Raw genomic sequence first — 21,959 nt, forward strand, 5'->3', positions numbered from 1 at the left:
GCTGCATTAAATATCACATCGTATGTAGCACATGTTGCAGTTCACAATCTATGAGTATATTCACCGCTGTGTCATCATTATACCATATCTTTGTGGGTTTATCACTTATAAATACGTTTAGTATAGCATACGTACCTCTTTTCAGATCAGCAGCAAGTTCAAACTGAAGTCTTAAAGGAGATGCCAGTTTAACCACGTTGTTTAAAGGGGCAATACAAGCTCAGCGTGTTTAAATAACAAGATTAAGTACGTGAAATTGCATTGCCCTTTTAAGAAACGTGGTTAAACTGGCATCTCCTTTAAGACTTCAGTTTGAAATTGCTGCTGATCTGAAAAGAGGTACGTTTGCTATACTAAACGTATTTATAAGTGATAAACCCACAAAGATATGGTATAATGATGACACAGCGGTGAATATACTCATAGATTGTGAACTGCAACATGTGCTACATACGATGTGATATTTAATGCAGCATGTATCTTGTTTGTCATATGCCATGAGGTCTAGCATACGTTTTCCCTCTGCTAACAGGCTAATATCCATTGTGTTTGAGGACTTCATGTTACAGACTGTCTCGTATGTTAGAAAGGTCAGAGCCCTTAACTGATTAAAGTTTCATATTCCTTTTAGACATGTTTGTGCGTCACTGGCGAACCGTAGGTCTGTTTTTTCCTGTTATATAAATGTATGCGATAATTCTGTACTGTAAAGACATTAGTTTAGTAAGCAGCTAATATGTTAGTGTTAGTTAATATGTGGAGATGTTAGCTGTATGCCTGGCTACTCTAAACAAAGTTTAGTTGAACTGTTATTAATGTTAGTGAGTATGTTAGACCTGTGTAATATGTATAAGCTTTCTTGTATTATTATTTGTAACATAAGTGAGTTTTCTATTCCTGCCGTAAGGTTGCACGTTAATAGCATTAAGGTTGTAATTGTAGGTTAATAAAACCGATTTTTAGATGACAGTATAATGACATAGTTATCACCACTATTTGCTGTGTGTCTGAGATATGTATGTATTAAGCCTTTATGTTAACGTTATTTATGCATACTAATGTATAATTTGTACTTTATTTCCTTTTGATAGACCACAAACACAAATGCAAAGATCATTGAGTTCACTGAATATGCCTGAGTCCTGTGTATTGCTGTGCTGCCTACAATAGCTACATAAACCCCCTAAAGACTGCATTCCGACTCCAGAGGTGTTCTTACAGACACACCAGGGTGACACCACCATATCTGCATCAGAACCTATACAGTTCCTTACTCACACAGTTTAGTCATTTTTACATTGTATGTTAATGTGTTCAGTGTAAGGAGCTCCACTTTGCTGGAACAAGGCATCAGAACTTCAGTGCGTGGCCATTTCTTGCCCAGCAAACAGACTCAAACAGAACGCAACGCAGGACTTGTTACTATGGTGCCATGATCCGGATAAAATGATTGACTTTTTGGCTCCGGTCACCCTGATGATCGGCCACTTGGACGGTTGTTCAAGGATATACGAAAAGCCTTTCCAGTCCGAATCTCATAATTTCTTTGTTTTATTGATGTCTGCGTAAAGCTTTTATGTCTAAATATAAGCATTACTTGAACTCAACAGTTTCATTATTTTAAGTGATGATTTTCAACTTGTGTGCATATTTAGTTTTAAATAAATATTTGTACGTTTTCATCACTTTGGCATTTCTTTCCCTTTTCTTAAAATAATACTACTTTTACTAGTGTCTCTTTGGTATCTGCTAGCTTTTGCCACTCATTAATAAATGCCTTGTAAAGCATAGCAAGTCCTCACTTTAGATGGGCTCACACCATGTAGTCAACTAATCAGTAGTAACGCATGCGTTAATCATGAATTGAAGTGTTGTTAAGTGCTTGTTAAAGATGCAGTAACGCTAACTATCCGTAGGCATATTTCTGAAGGCATGTCCAAATAGAATAATACATGTTTGTGTCCAGGTTCTGTTTGCAACCATTTATAAATGCTTTGCAAAGCATAGCAAGTCCACACTTTAGATGGGCTCACACCATGTAGTCAACGCATCAGTAGTAACTTATGATTTAATCATGATTTGAAGTGTTGTTAACTGCTTGTTAAAGATGCAGTAGCACTAACTATCCGTAGGCATATTTCTGGAGGCATGTCCAAATAGAATAATACATGTTTGTGTCCAGGTGATGTTTGCAACTTATTTTTAAATGCTTTGTAAAGCATAGAAAGTGCTCACTTTAGATGGGCTCACATAATATACTTTACTAACCAGCAGTAACTCTTGAATTAATCATGGATAACCTAATTGGTAAGTATTTGTAACATATGTATTAACACCCCAGCTATTAGTTGAGGCCTATTTCTAAATCATAACATTTTATTTAAGGCATGAACAGATGTAGGTGTAGATAGTCTGTTAATCATCAACTTCCAGGTTTTAACCGGCCTTATACATTCCTAAGTACCTAGATAATAATTGTAAAATTACTAAGCGTAATGTTACTATGAACAAGCCATTAATGAGTGTGTGTACAAATGCTTTACTAATGATACATTATGTATGAACAATAAATAACTAATGGTGAACAAACCATTATTTAATAGTTTTTTAGAAGGCTTATTTACTATGAACAAACCATTTATAACTGTGTGAAGAAATGCTTTACTAATGATACGTTATGTATGAACAATAAATAACTAATTATGAACAAACCATTATTTAATAGTTTTTTAGAAGGCTCATTGACTATGAACAAACCATTTATAACTGTGTGAAGAAATGCTTTACTAATGATACATTATGAATGAACAATAAATAACTAATGGTGAACAAACCATTACCTAATAGTTAACAAATGCTTAATAAATGATGAATTGTGTGTAGTTATTATAAAGTGTTACCAGTTACAATTGTATGAACTATCTATGCGCTATGAACCTGAACCTGCTAATTTGTAGGAGGCCATGCTGCTCCTGGATGGGAGGTGATGGAATCATGACTCATGAGCTTGATTTGCACTGTAGCCTAAATTACCAGATCCATATTCGGTTATTTCGGCGAAAGTAGGGTCTAACCTAACCTAACGTGTAAAGTGTAATGCCTTACTCTGACAGCCTAAGGGCCCATGTCCATATAGCGCCTTTTTCCAGCGGAAAAGCGGTGGCTGGGCGCTGAGGAGCGCTCCGGACCAGCTGAACTTATTTATTTAGATCAAATGCTCAGAAACACCATTACAAGCTGCTATGTACAATAGGCCGAATTCCGAATCGACTCAGAGTCAGACTGTGGGTCGCAATTGGTTTCCCTGACAACCAACACGAGTTCTGCCTTGCACAAGGTCCGTGTATCATCTGATCATTCAAGTATTCCATTCAATCTGGCAAACGGAAAACGAAATAACGACTCAATGTTTTGTTTTCCCGTTTTTCTGTATGACCAAATAAATGGGAATTGGTGTTTGTTTTCCTTTTTTTCAACACAAAACAGAACAAATAATAAAGAGGGAAACCAAAACGAAATAATGCCTGTAATTTATGATTATTGTTTTTCTGTTTCCCCACACTCCCATGATCCTATGTGAAAGTTACCAGTGTTCGTCTAGGGAAGGCCTGTTGTTATAATGCAGAGCTGCCAAGCGTCACGCTTTGAGTGTGACAGTCACGCAATTTGACCCATTCTCACACCACACGCTACACTTGACATTTCTCATGTTATTTACCCATTCAATAGTCTATATTTTTATTTCCATGATAATACATTTTGGTCCTCGTGGCTTCGAGTAACTCTGATTGACTGACCGAGATAACCAATCCGGCAGTCCTTTGTGCCCAAATCTAACCAACCACGGAAGGCACCACGCAATATAAACCAATCAGAAGCAACGTAAGGCGGGTCTTGACACAGGGGTGCAAACCTTTCGGCGAAATTCGTCGTTTTTAACTTTTCCCATTATAGTTGTATGAGTTAAATCGCAGAGACTATAACATCAGCTAGATCACTAGCTATCATTTAATGCAAATTGAACTCTTCTATTTAGCAACCAGAAAACACAACTTAAGCTGCAATTTAAGTTTAATTTCTCAAAATCAGCTCACCAATAAAAAGAGGGCTTGTGTGTTTTTAAATTGACATAAAAAAATACAGCTTCCAAACATTTTCGAAGCAATTTGACCTTGAATGTGAGTAGTTGATCGAGTTATCATCTGCCCCGTCTTTTGATGCAATCATTTTAGCTCGGGCATTGGTCGCCCATTATGTATTTATCACTTCAATGGATTGGAAGTCCACTTTCCAGGCTCTCGCACGCCCCCTTCAGTGAGGCCGAGGTTACGTTTGCCTACCCTATGTGCTTTTTCACTGCGGTTTTATGACAAATCAGCAAGACTAAATAGGTTCTACACCGCAGTGAAAAAGCACATAGGGTAGGCAAACGTCTGGTTGCTAAATAGAAGAGTTCAATTTGCATTAAATGATAGCTAGTGATCTAGCTGACGTTATAGTCTCTGCGATTTAACTCATAGAACTAAAATGGGAAAGTTAGAAACCGCTCAGGGTGCTGTCATCAATGTGCAAGCTGCCAATTTAATGGTTATTTAAGATACTGCATCTGTAAAGTACCAACTAAACTCCGCTGACGACCGTGGCGTTTTCGCTGTTATTAATCTAATGCTGACACCATAAATATTTCACATCTCAGTCAAGACCTCGACTGAGCTTCTTGTCATGCAAGGATGTCTGTTCCTCCCATGGTCAAGAGCACATTTCGACCCTGTCACCAATGAGCTCACCCAAACATGTTGTTGCACATATGCAGACAAAGTGGTGCCAAATAATTTGTTACAAATAATTTGTTACACACACACAGAAACACAGAAAAGCCATGTTCCTGCTTACATAAGTACATGATTCATATAAGGTAATAATAATACCAGACACCATATTCTTAAGTCATTAACAAAAGATTCTCCCAAAGGGACCGAGAAATAGACACTGTACTATCCGTTAACACCGTTATTGTAACCTATTTTGGCTTAAAAACGACGAATTTCGCCGAAAGGTGACAAGTTTGCACTAGGGATGCACCGATCCACTTTTTTCACCTCCGATACCGATACCGATATCTGAGGTTTAGTATCGGCCGATACCGATATAAAAAAACAGCGCGAAACTGGTAACTGTGTGTATGTGTGTGACCACACGTGCGAGAGGGAGAAATGAGGAGTGTTAGCAATCATATATCCGCTAGCGCCAACTTTTACGTTACATTGTAGAGGCTCAGCATGGTGACCTGTTAATGTATTTGCTGGTTCTAGTCTGTTAAAAGACCCACGATTACCAAAGCAGTATTCTTTATCTCCCTTTAATGTGCATTCATCAATTTCCATTACATGACGATGCATGTGATCCTATTATGTGAGTGTCTGCAATGAGAATGGGGACTAATTAGCACTGCACTGAATTACTTTAACATTTTATTGCTACACGATAACAATTACACAACTAATATTACTCGATACATATAATTGTGGACATTACACAAGGCAACATGAATCTCATTCATAGCTCATCCAGTCGAAATCTTAACAGGATGAACCCATCTTTATTAGAGTGAATCAACATCAGGACATAACTTAATCTCCGCTTAGCATGCTAATCGCTACTAATAGCAACGTGCACTCATAATACAATACCTATATACATAAACATAAAAAAAAAAAAAAAAATCATTTTTTTTTTTTTTTTAAATTGTCACCGATACCCGATCTAGAAATGTCTTCAATATCGGTACCGATACCGATACAAATATCGGATCGGTGCATCCCTAGTTTGCACCCCTGTGTCAAGACCCGCCTTGCGTTGCTTCTGATTGGTTTATATTGCGTGGTGCCTTCCGTGGTTGGTTGGATTTGGGCACAAAGGACTGCCGGATTGGTTATCTCGGTCAGTCAATCAGAGTTACTCGAAGCCACAAGGACCAAAGTTTATTATCATGAAAATAAAAATATAGACTATTGAATGGGTAAATAAGCGTGAGAAATGTCAAGTGTAGCGTGTGGTGTGAGAATGGGTCAAATTGCGTGACTGTCACACTCAAAGCGTGGCGCTTGGCAGCTCTGCATTATAACAACAGGCCTTCCCTAGACGAACACTGGTAACTTTCGCATAGGATCATGGGGGTGTGGGGAAACAGAAAAACAATAATCATAAATTACAGGTATTATTTCGTTTTGGTTTCCCTGTTTATTATGTGTTCTGTTTTGTGTTGAAAAAAGGAAAACAAACACCAATTCCCATTTATTTGGTCATACAGAAAAACGGGAAAACAAAACATTGAGTCGTTATTTCGTTTTCCGTTTGCCAGATTGAATGGAATACTTGAATGATCGGATAATACACGGACCGCGCAAGCAGCGTGGATTTGTTATTCGAATGTTTCATTTTCCATTTTCCGTTTGGGGGGTGCAGAATGGAAAAAACGAGAAAACGAACCGTAATCCGATTTCTGGTTTTCGTTTTGAAAAGGGAAAAACGAGAAATCAAACGTTGTTTTCATTTTTTCAATTCTCGTCTAAATCGGACAAAACAAATGAACGAATGATACACGGATTCTTCTCTTCTTAAAGAGATGGAATTAGTAAAACAGCATTTTAAGAGTTTTCCAACAAATCCATAGACACACCCACACAAAAAAACAAACACAGGAAAACACACACAAACAAACACACACACATATAAACACTGGGTGTACCTGAGCAGGGTCAACGTCGTTGAGCATGACGATGGAGGTACAGTGGTAGTCCAACACCAGCCTCCAGAAGTCTTTCACTGTGTTTGGCAAAGGATGCTGGGTAACAATGAAAGCAGATGGCTGCTTGTAGCTCTGTGAGTGGGACAGAAAGAGAGGGATTACAGATTACACTTGATTCAGAGGTGTCTCTTAGGCAATTTGTGACTGAAATTACACACACACACATATATATATAACAAGTAGATACATGAATCCCTCAATCACACACACACATACACTCACATCCATAAGTGCTGCATTGATGTAGTTGCTGCTCTCTCCATCGATGGTGATGAGGAAGGGCAGACAGCGGTCAGGTGGGAGAACGTCCATGCAGCGGTTCTTCTCATGGTTCCGTGGGAGCAGAGCAATGCTGCAGTCCTCCACACGCAGTGTGGGAGTCACCATATTCAGCGTCTGCAGAACCCAGAGGGAACACACAAGAACCCACACAGAACATCAGAAAAGAGTAGAGAAGGCATGGTTAAGCCTGCTGAGATGGGTGTGGTAGATAAAGATGGGCCACCCAGTTGAGATTGGTAGAGTACAGTGGGTCATCTAGCCAATGTGGGGTGAGGGGTACATAAATCGGTTCATTTTACACCCAACACTTTTTATTGTTTTATTGGAATAAACAGATGATATAAACCAGGATCCTAAATAATGTATGGGACTTTCTGAAAAGCCTTTTTTCTTTTCCACTTCCACTGTGATCTTTGACCCCCACTGAATGCTTACCCTGAACTCCTCCTTGATCTGACTGGAGTTAGTTTGGGGGTCCAATCGGTTCATCTCGTAGTAGATGGAGCGCAGCTGATTGGCTGGAATAGTGGTGTCACCGCAGAGGCACGCCTCCAGGATGGCGTCATGGATGAAAATGTACTGCTCCTGAGAAGGGACAAACAGCGCTGTCAGTAAAGCATGCAGTAGCCTAACATACTGTTCTGTATATCCCTCTATAATAATCCACTCTTAATCTCTGATACATTACTCCACACAGACATTAAGATCTGCTCAGGTTTGGTGTTGATGTAAGTGTCAGTCAAACCAAGCTGACTAAACACAAACATCTGATTTAAATTTGGACTGGATCTGTTTTAGAATCAATTCATACGTGGGTACCCAACATAGTCAATCACAGATTACAGATTGACGATCATTAGACACACAAGTCATCCTTTCACTCGCTCTCATTAAAACACCACCTCCTACACCTCCTCACTCCCTCAGACTGGGATGTAAAACTCTCCAACTTGTAACACTTCCTTCATGCCACAGCTGCTTGGTGCCGTAATCAACACCTGAGGACCGTGAGTGGGATTTCCATTTGGCGTGCAATAGCGTCTCCTAATTATCATGAGTAATTCAGCTTTCTCTGTGCCCCCATCACAGAGTGGAGTGGGAGGGGCTGACGTGGTCCCAAAGACCCGAACCTCACACCCCCCCCTCGAGAGCAGGGAAGAGGAGCACATTCAGTGCCTGATGGAAATCACTTCTGAAGTGACATTCTGTGAGGACATTACCCTGTCACGTCTGACTAAAACATCTTTAGTGTAGGGGTCACTGGTTTTGTTCTCAGACCTGTGTTTATGTGTGACGTAAGCTAGCAGCTATGCTTTTCACTTAAATGTATTACTAATGATTTTATCACTCAGATCTATAGTAGGTGTTCAGCACTCAAAAAAGAGAAGAAAATCGAGAAAAATCATTGAGACATACAGTATTCAATGTCCTTCTCTCATCCAAGCTGATAAAATAGTATGCAAGCAAAAAAACGAGTACAATAATTCCTGCACCTAACTGAAGTTTTATGCTAATGATATCACCTGCCACCGTGTCTGTGGAAAACAAACTGCCTGTGATGTCATTTCCTCTGACAGATCCATCTGCCCATGAAAAGGTAATCAACAGCCAAAGGGGTGAAGCTGATGCCAAGGCGACCAAACACCTCTGAGGCAAACGCAGTCGAGAGAGCTGGGTTGCACACACACACACACACGCACACACACACACACACAGTCATATGCACATGCCTTTCGCAATCAAATTCACACACACTAGTGTACACATGCAGGAAGCAATTGATGAACATATTTCCTATTAATTTGTTTGCATCTATGGTTTGTTCTTATTTTGTTACCCCCATTGATTTCTGTGATTCCCAAATGTTTTCTTATGTTTCTCTTGGGGAATAGAATATTTTATGATTTTGCCAAGAGCATTCTTACCAAATAAGAATAAAACATATAATTTTCAAAGTCCACAAAATTGTTTGTCCAAACGCAAAACAAGCCAGTGCAAATTTGAGGAACATGAAAAAAACATGAATTTCATATAATCAGATTTAATAATCATATATTATAGAGAAATAAACAAGCCTTGGATGAAATTATGTGCTTTTCACTTTGATTTCTTTCACATTATTTTATTCCGTAGATCTACAGTAGGTGTTCGGTCAGCTCAGAAGAGCGTGACAAAAAAAGACTAATGAGGCCTTTAATCCTTTCTGTTAAACAAGTACTCAAGCAAAAATAATGAAACACTGCTTGTGATGTCAACATGTAATTCCCTCTGATAGATCCATGTGCCCATGAAAAGGTAATCAACAGCCACAGGGCGTTGCCAACAAGGCAGGTCAAAGCCAACGTGACCAAACACCCCTGAGGCAAACACAGCCGAGAAAGCTGCCTTGCACACACACACACACACATAGTCACACACACACTCAAACACAAGAAGCCTCACACCCTTATCCATGCATGTGTATGTTTCACTGGAACACATTCACATACATATACTCTCTCTCTCTCTCTCTCTCTCTCTCTCTCTCTCTCTCTCTCTCTGTCTCTCTGTGTCTCTCTCTCACAAACACAAACAAACAGATACATAGCTATAAACACACATACACTTTGTAGGTGACTAAACCTGAGTTGAAGGTGCAGTGTGAGGTCCCTGGTTGGTCCAGTTATGCTCTCTGCATGTCATCTATGAAACATTTGCCCATTAAGTCCAATGGTGCTTGTGATTCAGTGGAATTACAGGGAAATGGTGCGTTGAGTGTTAGTTGCACAGCACCCGGATGGTGTGTGTGTGTGTGTGTGTGTGTGTGTGTGTGTGTGTGTGTGTGTGTGTGTGTGTGTGTGTGTGTGTGTGTGTGTGTGTGTGTGTGTGTGTGTGTGTGTGTGTGTGTGTGTGTGTGTGTGTGTGTGTGTGTGTGTGTGTGTGTGATGGTGTAGTTTGATTATGTATATATTGGAAGACTCTTAAAAGAGTCAACAGATCCGGGCAAATGATCCCTGCATGGGGTCTCAAGCTCACTCTCACTCTTTCTCTCTCTCTCTCTCTCTCTCTCTCTCTCTCTCACTCTCTCTCTCACACACACACACACACACACATACACACAAACAGCATGATAACATTAAGATATAGGGTGAAATGGTGTATTGTGACACATCAGCTTGATTTCCTCTTCTATTGATGCCCACATCATCATTTCTGTGTTTGTAAAAGTGAGTGTGTGAAAATGTCAATGTGTGTGTGCTTGTACCTCTGTCTGTACCATGTTGGTGCGCCGTGATCGTAGCTCTCTCACACAGTTGTAGATGTCGACCACGCCCTCTCTCTCCGCCATATCCAGCATGATGTCAATCACAACGAAGCAGCCAGTTCGGCCCGCCCCCGCACTGCAGATAGACCAATCACAACACAGACTCAGTCAGAATGCAATTGCCAGTCATTTCCTGATTGGAACATTTCCACTCAGTCCTGCAGACTTACCAGTGAAATGTCCAATGATACTTGGAAAGTAGACAAAAAGTGTTACTTTGTGGTTTATTGATGCAAAACGTAACACCCCATTCACCTGTGTTAAGCTACGAAATCGCTACCTCAGAATAATAAGGTTCTATCTGCGTTCAGGTCAGTTTTGAGATATTGAGGTTTAAAGTTTTAGCATTGCATTTACCAAAACTGACAAATGGGGCACATTTTTCAGAACAAAACACTCACATTTTTTTTTTTTTTTTTAAACACCTTAAATAATGTTCATAAATTATGCCAGAATAGGAATATGTAAATAACTCAATTTTGACAAAAATGTCAGATAGAACCTTATTATTCTAGGGTAGCGAAATGTGTGAGGGATATGGCATGTTTAAATACCTATCCATAACCCTAATACACATCATATAACACCTCATACATTATGTAGCTTATTTATTTAGTCATGAATAATTCCTAAAAACCTATAAGTGAGTCTAGAGTGAGACAGTCTCCAGTCTCCAGACAACACTAAGACAGTCTACAATCAGACAGACTAAAGTCAGATAGTTTAAGTCCTTCAGGATAAAGTCTGATAGTTCAGACTCAGTTAGTCTTGAGTCAGACAGTTTCCAGTCCCTATACTCTGGTAGTGGCCAGTCAGCAGCTGATTCTGGAACACAGTGCTGCTGTACTGAACTGCTAGTGGCTGCAAAAAACTTTACTCTCCGTGATAACCGTTCAGACAGTCAGACAGTTAAGAGTCAGACAGACAGACCGTATTGGCACTTTACTCTCCTCGAAAACAGTCTGACAGTTCATAGTCAGACATACAGGTAGTCAGACAGTACTGGTACTTTAATGCCACATTACTCTTCTCAAATATGAGGACACTGTGAATGTTCACATAGACTGAGGCATTCATAGATTCCCTCCATTACATTCCACCCCCACAATATGGCTGCCAGAATGATTGGCTATGAACAAAACTATATTATCTTCCTCTACATATATTGTCAGTGTCATATGACTCCCATTAAAAATGAATGTTTGTTGAAGGACTTACATTTAATAACCCTACGTAAATGTTTAATGAAGAAGATTGTAACTGGATTCATATTGCAATCAGAAACAATGAATTATAAAAACAATTCACACACACTTTAATAGCACTACTTCTACCCTCCCTCACTATATACCTGCCAGTCTCTGCGTACACAGATCTGTATATGAGCTCAATAGTCCTGGTATAGCTGATCGTAGAGTAAGGGTTCTCACATCAGTGCAGCTTCGGTAGAAATACCTCACCAAAGGAGGAACAATGGCCACATTAGAATATCCACATCATAAACACATAGATAGGAAATGATTGGCTATGAATAGTCTATTAATAATCCCTTCATCTTTACATATCATATGTGTATGACTGTCATATGACTCTCATTACATATGCATGTCTGCTGAATGACTTATGCACTGAATGCACACATAAATGTTTCATGAACATGAAGGTGACCGGATTTATATAGCAACCACAAAAATGATCATGAAACAATTATTATAAATCATAATTAGACAAAACTTAGACACACACACACACACACACACACACACACACACACACACACACACACACACACACACACACACACACACACACATAGGAAATCCCCTGCAGCTGCTCTGTGTTGACCTTTCAACGTGGGCGAGAGTTTTATAGAGCAGTCCCACTCTAGTGTGGGCGTCATGGTGATCGTTGCTTGGTGACATCTCCATCCTAGGGAAAGGCTGCCAGGCATGACCTCACTCCTAATTGGGGTCACTGAGCCCCCCCATGGACATGACACCTTCAAGAGGCCAGAGAGACTGAGGCGAGATGGCCTTGCCTCCGTCCCACACGAGGTTAGAGACCCCCCCACCCCAACTGAGCAGAGAAGAAATGAGAAAATGGGTTGCCTCAAGCCATTTCTGACTGGTGTTTGTGTGCGTGCCTGTGTGTGTGTGCATGTGTGTGTGTGTGTGTGAGTGTGTGTGTGTGTGTGTGTGTGTGTGTGTGTGTGTGTGTGTGTGTGTGTGTGTGTGTGTGTGTGTGTGTGTGTGTGTGTGTGTGTGTGTGTGTGTGTGTGTGTGAGTGTGCGTGCGTGCGTGTGTGTGCGTGCGTGCGTGTGTGTATGTGCACGTTTGTGTGTGTTTGTGTGTGTGTCATACTAGTACGAGGATAGCTAGAAGATGTAGACTCTTTTCTTTATTCGTCCTTGTAACAGGACTCTTCGTTTTCATTCTTTTCACCCCATCATTCTGTTCTACATAGATCTGGCATGGCCCTGGTCTGGTCTAAAATAAGAATGCTTAGAGATCTACTTAAACTACAATGGTACAAACACAGAAGGTAATCACTCAAAAAGCATTATGCAGCAAGGGTTTGGGTGGGAAAGAGCAACATGTGTCTGCAGAAAGGCCGAACAGTGAGCTCCTATGTAAAACACACACACACACACACACACACACACAGGTCACCAGAGGCAGAGGAGGAGAGGGGAGTGTGTTTGTGAAGTGACCCACCTGCAGTGCACGACCATGGGGCCAGCGTTGGCATGGTTCTTGGCTTTCACCCGCCGGACGAAGCCCAGCAGCCCAGTGGCGTGGTAGGGAACACCATGGTCCGGCCATCCCGTGAAGTGGAACAGATGGATCTCCCGAATCTCATGAGCTCCCCTCTGTGGGTGCACACCCCCCCAAAGATAAGATCACATACATACATCTGAAGCATATACACGTACCAGATCATTGGCGCCGGAACCATAGAGGCCGCAGGGCCAATGGCCCCCCCACTTTTCGGGATTTTCTTTTTTTTTTTCAAATTTGTATTGGTTGCACACGTCATTCCTAAGCCATTCATTGACATTACATTGCTGCTAACCTGAAGATAGTCATAGTGGGGGGTCCATTAGAAGCAGTGGTGGAATGTAACAAAGTATTTTTACTTCGTTACTGTACTTCGTTACATTTTTACGCATCTGTACTTTACTTAAGTAAAAATAATAGTGCATACTTTTTACTTTTACTTCGTTACATTTTGCAGCTTTTATCTATACTTTTACTCCGCTACATTTCTACAATATGTGTCGTTATTCGTTACATTTTATGAACACAGTTTCCCCAAACTGTTGCCTACACAAAAATATGGATTGAGTTGATTTAGGACGTTTCAACCAATCAGGTGGCTCTATCAGCTCCAATGACAGCAGAGTGTGTATTTGGCAGCAGCACTACGGTAGCCTTGCCTGTTTTGCTTAAACATTCGACAAACAGCCTGACTAACAAACAACTTTTCAGCATGGATTCAGAGTTAGCCTCATCTGAGGACATGTTCAAGACATGCGTTTCCTGTCTACCTCAAAAAAGGAGTTGCTAGACTCCAAAATTCGCCTTCAAATTTGGAGAAACAGGTCGAGTTATGCAGAGTTCTTGCTATGCTAAGTTAATGTCTATGACTTTTGCATATCGTATGCGGTTACTGACATGTTTTTATACTCTTATCTAGCAAAATACATGTTGACATACAGCAATAGCATCAAAATAACACGATTGTACCATGATTATTTATTTAACGTAGTGGTAAGATAAAGCTGGTAGTTTAGCAATGTCAAGCTAACGTGAAGATTTGCCTTTTTTATTGACTGGTTATTGCCTGGCATGCAAACTTAATGCCTAGTCCTGGGTTACTCAAGAGGCCCGTCGTCACTGCTTCACTGATTTAAAAAACCTGAAAGTTACAGGTTCGATCCCCACTAGTGGCAACCATGGCCCAAGTTGCTTAAAGACTGTTAACGACTCTTAAGCCTGACTCTGTATAATTACATGCCAGAAACGAATCTCAAGAACATTAAGGTGAAATAAAAATATATAAGTTAGGAACATTACACATAGCCTAAGTTAAAACTTTTAAACACATACCACCATAAACATGTGAGATCATTCGACAAGAGACATTGAAAGACAGCTAACTCACTGCTTCGTCAAATAAGAGAGATCAACTATATATATCTGGAAACCACTAACAGATTCCGATTAGCTAAATTTGCGTCTGGATGGAAAGGTGTTATCTTTCCCCATCTCACCCATGCTAAGCCATTTCTAGCATAACATGGAATCTACCGTGGAAAACAGAAGGCAGGCGATTTTTTTTTTATCAGTTCTCACCACACAACGACGTCTCATCTTTGCTCCTTGAATGTCCAGTGGTGTAGTCCAGTGTATACGCAGGTATACGGAGTATACCCACTTATTTTTCAGTCAGCATTGGGTATACCCACTTCTCAAAACAGGGTGTTTATCCTGTGCTGTATGAATAAATAAAGAGTATACCCACTTCTCCAGGGACCACTACACCACTATGAATGTCGATATGTAATGGTATGGTGTTATTGAAACTTACTACGTGTAAAAAAGACTAGAAATTGAACGTTTATTATTCGAGTCTAAAGTTTCTAATGTTGCCTCGGGCGCCTTTACGTGAACATAATTAAAACGTCACATAAGTCCACTAAACAATTCCCAATTCGCACGCTCCAGTAACAGAAATACCCCAGATGAGGGAGGAATGATAAACCAGGTACTTGGTCGCACCAACAAGCTAGATCCTTACCAGCAAAGGTGGCTAAGCGGTTAGAAACAGCAACACAGTACCACTAACCTGAAGAGCACAGGTTCAAATCTCGCAAAGTTCGCGTAAAATCTACCTGAAAAGTCACAGGTTAGATATTTACGAGTGGCAAACATGTCCCAAGTTGCGAAATGACTATCTCAATATCAGAGTAAGCCCGACTCTGTATAATTACATGCCAAAAGTGAATCTCAAGAACATTACAGAGAGGAAGCTCCGGAATATGAGTGGAACAGCCTCGAAAGTACATTGCAACCCTCGAACTCTGAAAATGAAAGGCAAAGCAAGAATCGTGACAGAACTCTGAAAACGGAAGGCAAATCAAGAAATGTGATAACCCCGGAGCAAACCCCTAAAGACAGAATTTTAATTAAATTATTATCGTGTACATTTTAATTTCGTTTTTATGGGGCAATAGCTGTAAATGGGAGGGGATACGTTTTGTCAGTTGAAAGCTGACCTATAGACAGAATCTCATTTTGTCTCATCACAAGACGTTTTAATTCAATTCCTTGCCGTTTTCAACCAATGGCTGCAGCAGGGTGTGTGTGGCTAGACTGCTGACAGTCAATATGCTAATAAGAGCATTTCGCACCTCTGTCAGCGGGAGGTGAGAATGCTAAACACATCGGCCCCCCTCCCCTTGCAGGTTCCTTCCCGGGAATTTCCGTTCGTATGCGGCAGACGGATATTTCGGGGGAATGTCCGCGATCAGCCAGGAATGGTGATCATTCGCGGCTGTATCACAGCGTATACGGGCCCGATAATCTTGCTTTTCGTGCAGTGATGTTTTTTTTTCCTTTTCTGCAATCAATAGAGCATAAAACTCTGCATTGACCAGTTCAACAACTCCATTTGTTTTTCATGTTTCATATTTCCATTTTTTACACGTTTACAATTAAATAAAAGATGAAAAGATATACATTTGAGTCTTTATTGGTTTGGCTTAATGGTATTAACTTTGTAAATAATTCCTGGTAGATAAATTGTCATCCGCAGAATTGTAAGATAGAGTGTGAACAGTATTACAGACAATAGGCCCAATAAGTACATCAACCTTTCCAATTCTCTGTCCTTGGACCACTGCTTTTTTCCCTTTATATGCTACCCTTAGGTGCTGTCATAAGGAAACATGGCATTAACTTCCATTGCTATGCTGACGACACCCAACTCTACCTATCAATGAAACCTGATGAAATTGTACATCTACCCAAGATAGAAGCTTGCCTCCATGATGTAAAATCTTGGATGACTAACAACTTTCTGCTCCTCAACTCTGATAAAACTGAGGTTATGCTTGTAGGCCCTGATCAACTGAGAACTACACTATCTACCCATCTACCCACACTCAATGGCTTCCCAACACCCAACACTATCATCAAAAACCTTGGCGTAACTATCAACCAAGACCTCCTACTTGACTCACACATAAAACAGATCTCAAAGACATCATTTTTTCATTTACGCAATATTGCCAAAATTAGAAAGGTCCTATCCCTCCAAGATGCAGAAAAACTAATCCATGCATTTATTACTTCCCGCCTTGATTACTGTAATGCTCTCCTGCCCGGATGCAGCATTGCCACAATAAAGAGCATTCAACTTATACAGAACGCTGCTGCTCGTACACTCACCAGAACTAAAAAATATGAACACATCTCACCGGTACTCGCCTCGTTGCATTGGCTCCCCGTCAAAAGTAGAATCGATTTCAAAGTACTCCTGCTAACATATAAAACCCTAAACGACCTGGCTCCAAACTACCTCAAGGAATTAGTCGTCCCCTATTGCCCTTCAAGGCTGCTCCGTTCCCAGAGTGCAGGCCTCCTGGTAATTCCAAGAATTTCAAAAACCACAATAGGAGGCAGAGCCTTCAGCTACCCCTCCTCTGGAACAACCTCCCTGCCTCCATCCGATATGCAGACACTGTCCCTATATTCAAATCAAAGCTTAAGACATTCCTCTTTAGTGCATCTTATAGCCAAAAGTAATTGCGTCAACAAACCCATCACCTGCTGCGCTAGCCAAAAGTGTATCCTGTTTGCTGAGTGGATGCATGTACGGCCCCGGCATAACAGCTTATACTTCAATGTAACGAATTATACAGCCAAAAGTAATTGCGTCAACAAACCCATCACCTGCTGCGCTAGCCAAAAGTGTATCCTGTTTGCTGAGTGGATGCATGTACGGCCCCGGCATAACAGCTTATACTTCAATGTAACGAACAATACAGCTAAGACATTCCTCTTTAGTGCATCCTATAGCCAAAAGTAATTGCGTCAACAAACCCATCACCTGCTCCGCTAGCCAAAAGTGTATCCTGTTTGCTGAGTGGATGCATGTACGGCCCCAGCATAACAGCTTATACTTCAATGTAACGAACAATACTGCCTCTCGGTTTGTCCACACCATCATCTCACCGTCTCAAACATTGCCGAGTGGATGCATGTACGGCCCCGGCATAAATAAATAAAACTTAAGAAGAACAATAGTGTGTTTGCAAGCAGACTAACAATATATGCCAAAATTACTACATATATCTTCTCCCTTTCTCTCTCTCTCTCCTTCCATATCATATTGCTTTTGCCTATAATAACACTGATAAAATAGCCATATTGCCTACTGTTAAATCTACTACCCAAATGCATCTCCCTATCTGTCTCTGAAATTGTTGTCTACTAACATAAATGTTCTCTCTCCCCTATAGCATGTTCCAATCGCTGATGGAAGTGGAACTATCGCTCCTCACCACCACCACTCTGCACGTAGTCTCTCTACCTGGTCTACCTGGAGAAACCCTCGGCCAATCGCACCCACCGCCACTGCATTGCCGTACACCTACTCTACCCAATACCCTATGCTAGCATTTATATACAATATACATTATTGCCTCCACCGAAATGTTTCTCTGTCCCTACATCCCTTACCCCTGTAACAGTAACCCTATTGGCACAGTAATCTGCTCTTGCCTGTATCATGTATTTACCACCAGATGTATGTATACATATGTCCAGTGACCAAATGCTGGTTGTGTATAACCCCTGTTGCTTCCTTTCTCCTTCTGCCACACAACCCTTCCCCTTCCCCCCTTCCCACCTTCCTGTCTCCACCCGGCCGACCTCAAGCAGATGGGTCCCCCCTTATGTGCCGTGGTTCTGCTTAAGGTTTCTTCCTGCCCAACAGGGAGTTTTTCCTTGCCCCTGTTGCCGTTGTGCATGCACTAAGGGGGTTCAGGCTCTGGGCTCTGTTAAGCGCCTAGAGGCAATTGTATTGTTATGGCGCTATACAAATAAAATTGAATTGAATTGAGTTGAATTAACAAATGTTGTTGCTTTTAATTATTACTAGTAGTGACATATGTAGAGGCATTTATTACCAGCCGCTATTTCTTTATCAAAATGGCACAGCCTAGACATTGAGAGACAACCCATTGCGTGAGTACTTTTACTTTAACTTTTAAAATAAATGTAAAAGTGAGTACTTTTTACTTTTTACTTAAGTAGGATTGTTGATGTAGTACTTTTACTTTTACTTTCATTTTCCTGGGTACTTGTACTTTTACTTAAGTACTAAACGTCAGTACTTCTTCCACCACTGATTAGAAGTGCCAGGCCCACATTTCGTATAGTATTTTGGAAGAATCGACGTTTCATTAATTAACAGGATGATCATCTCGGGGGCGTTAAGTAAGTAAGATACATTCCAGCACTTCAACAATAACCAAAGTTTCCACGTTGTCTTTAACTGTTTGGCTTAATTTTCAGTACCATGGTGTACAACATGAGCACGGTACACACTTCAAACTACATGAATGAGAACACATTGACATAATAACAGGAAGGCTTACACACAAACCAAACATATTATTGATGAATACAACACACATATTCTTAGAATTTAAGCTAACCGTCGCAGTGTAGTGCTCCTGCTCAACTAAAGTCCGAAGACACGGCGCGGTCGGCAAGACCATAGATGTAGAATAGAATAGCGGCAGCAAAGACCATAGACCTAATCATGTCTATGGCGAAGACCGTTAAACAGGGGGACCTGACTGTTCCCATATTCAGGAGAGGGAGACTGAATGCTCTCTTGAGATGGCGAGAGATTTGGACTTTAGCCAGTTCCTTACAATACAAAGACTAGCCTATTTTGTGGTATAGATAAACATTGGACAAAAAGTAAGGAAATGTGTGTTTGGTAGATTATTTATTTTTGTATCAATGCCTCTGGGCAATTAAATATTATACCATTGGAAAGCCTGTTTTAATTTGTGCCGCATAAGGAACATGTATTTGTAGGATGAGCAGCAGAGCTGAGTAGATGTAGGTTGTTTATTATTGGCTGATGAGGTGTCACGCACTGTCCCATGCTTAGGCCACTTAGCGCCTGGCCACCTGCATGCGCGCGATTGATATATCAAAAATTAAGGAGAGTGACACATGCACGCGCATTTGGCCCCCCCACCACTGAAATCATTCCGGCACCACTGTGAGATACACACACAACAACAACAACAACAACAGGAAAATATGATATATTAACTAAATGTACTCCACGGCATTGTGCTAACTTTCTATCTCTAAATCCCAGACCCAGTCTCACTGAGCTGTAAACATGGAGGCTCTTCATCACAGCAGTAAGTGCACACATTTAAATGGATACCTTCCATCACCAGTGTTCTTTTTCTCGCTGGTGAGTGATCATGCTGAATGATGACCCTTAACCACTTAGATTATTTTTCTCCTCGATGAGCTCACCTTCTCAACAGCCAAGGTCCTGATGACGTACTCAGACAAGAGCTGCGTCTCAATCAGAGTCACCTTCATGTCCCTGTACACCTCAGTGTCATCAGGCCAGTATTTACAGCACTTCACCTGTGGGAGAGAAACACAAACACACACCATTAGCACACACAAACTCACACACACATACAGGCTTGCTGAAGTAGTACTCTAAACATCTGCCAAGCAGACAGATGACTTGAATGAACTGACTCTTCTCCAGAGAAGCAGAGTAAGAACTGAAGGATCATTAATAACTTTCATATACTATAAAAAAATAAATATTTCTATCGTCTAAAACTTTAATGAAGTTTTAATATCGTCTAAACTGTTAATGAGGCATTGGATAAAATGTAATACCTCTCAGCTATCGCTAACCTGTTCAATTAATTTCAAGAGCAAAATAACTGCAAACAGTTTGGAATAGTTTACATATTGATGATGCATCTTAGAACCCTGAAAAGCCTCCTCAAAAGATCCCCCCCCCCCCCCCCCCCTCAACCAAATCCTCCCAGACCAGCAATACAGCCTTCACCTATCTCACCGTCTTTCACCCATAACAGCATTTTCTCTCAGTGGTCTGGGCGCCAGTCAGAGACAGAAAGTCATTTTCACTCAGAATGAAGTGATTCGCTCATGACGGCACAGCCTATAAAAGCCACAGCGGCCAATCATGAATCATTTCACTGATGGGCTGAGCCGACCATTCACCAATCTGCTTCATGTTTCATGCATAACACCCTTCCATAATGGCCTGTAGATAAATGTGGTGGATATCTTGTGTAGCTGAAAATGCAGATTGAGGTTGTAAATTGAAATAATTCACTCTTGGTGCTGGAAGTGAGACCAGATATCAACTATGCAGGTAGACATTTCATTCCAGGAAGTTTTTTGTTCTTGAGTCCCTCACAATGAGTACAGACAGAAATATAAAATCCAGAAATCTGGTACATTCTGACACATTCTGGCACATTCTGGCACATTCAAAGAACTTTCCAGTCTGTACAAATTGAGAATGAAATGCTGAGATATCCTTCATACCTACACCTACACCTGTATCTTACCACATGGCCAAAAGTTCATGGCTTTAGATTTTTCACAGCATGAAAATGTTCATACCAGGCAATATAACTTATTTGTTTAAAAATGACAAATACATTTAATTAGAAACGTTTCTTCTTGATTTTTTCCTGAAAAGAAGAGACGCCTTTCAGGAGACCCAGGGACATCTGCGTATGTCAGCGTGGGATTCATTCATAAAATAACTAAATAAATGGGTTTCATTTGTCACACTGGGTCACATCTGTCTGCTGTTAAGCATTGATGACAAGGACAAGGTGAAGGACAAACACGTGTTAACGTCAAAGTCTAATAAAATATGTATAGAAAGCCGGTGCTATTTTGAGTGTCTGTGCTCTCTTGTTCATCAGCAGCACCACACATAAATCAATAGGTTCCTCTCAGTCTGAGATGGTGTCAGTCACACCATCCGTCTCTGCTCTAAATGAGTTCATGCTGTCGCTGGCATGGATGCGCCAAAACGCGGTGGTCGCTCCCTTTGGAGGACTTAGGTGGTATAATGACTGTCAGGTGATTCTCAATTTCACTCTATTCACACATCCATAAATGCTGAATGAGAACATGGAGTCTTACACGGCCAGAGCAGATGGTTCAATAAGGAGCGCTTGCTATTGAGAACTGCTTTTGTAATCTGACTCAAGAACCTGACAAGCTCTTTGAGGATTGTTACTCTAGATGCTTAAATGTTACATCTGAGCTGGATTATGTGCACTAGTTAGAAAAGCAGAACATTTGTTGTATGAAGTTACTTTTCAAACAAAATTGAAATGCCTTTCCTGGATCAAGGCCCAAAAATGAATGGTGGATTTATGTACTCACAGACAACTCCAGTGAATACACTATACAGTGGAACTGTATGAATACAGAGCGTGGGAACATGTGAATG

The 21,959-nt window shown here is 40.8% G+C and overlaps 1 protein-coding gene across 1 annotated transcript in view; it reads right to left on the reverse strand.

Annotated features, from left to right (window-relative positions):
* LOC308364549 (receptor-type tyrosine-protein phosphatase mu-like) overlaps window positions 1-21,959 on the reverse strand; it is a gene marked incomplete at both ends in the record, with an annotated part of 185,601 nt that overhangs the window by 14,498 nt on the left and 149,144 nt on the right. The window contains 6 exons of the mRNA XM_080837711.1: window positions 6,749-6,880; window positions 7,031-7,204; window positions 7,526-7,675; window positions 10,335-10,470; window positions 13,109-13,263; window positions 19,970-20,086. Coding sequence (XP_080693837.1) covers window positions 6,749-6,880; window positions 7,031-7,204; window positions 7,526-7,675; window positions 10,335-10,470; window positions 13,109-13,263; window positions 19,970-20,086 — 864 coding nt within the window. The remainder of the gene's footprint in view (window positions 1-6,748; window positions 6,881-7,030; window positions 7,205-7,525; window positions 7,676-10,334; window positions 10,471-13,108; window positions 13,264-19,969; window positions 20,087-21,959) is intronic.

The sequence above is a fragment of the Sprattus sprattus genome (assembly GCF_963457725.1).
Source record: "Sprattus sprattus genome assembly, chromosome: 4".
NCBI classification, from domain to species: domain Eukaryota; kingdom Metazoa; phylum Chordata; class Actinopteri; order Clupeiformes; family Clupeidae; genus Sprattus; species Sprattus sprattus.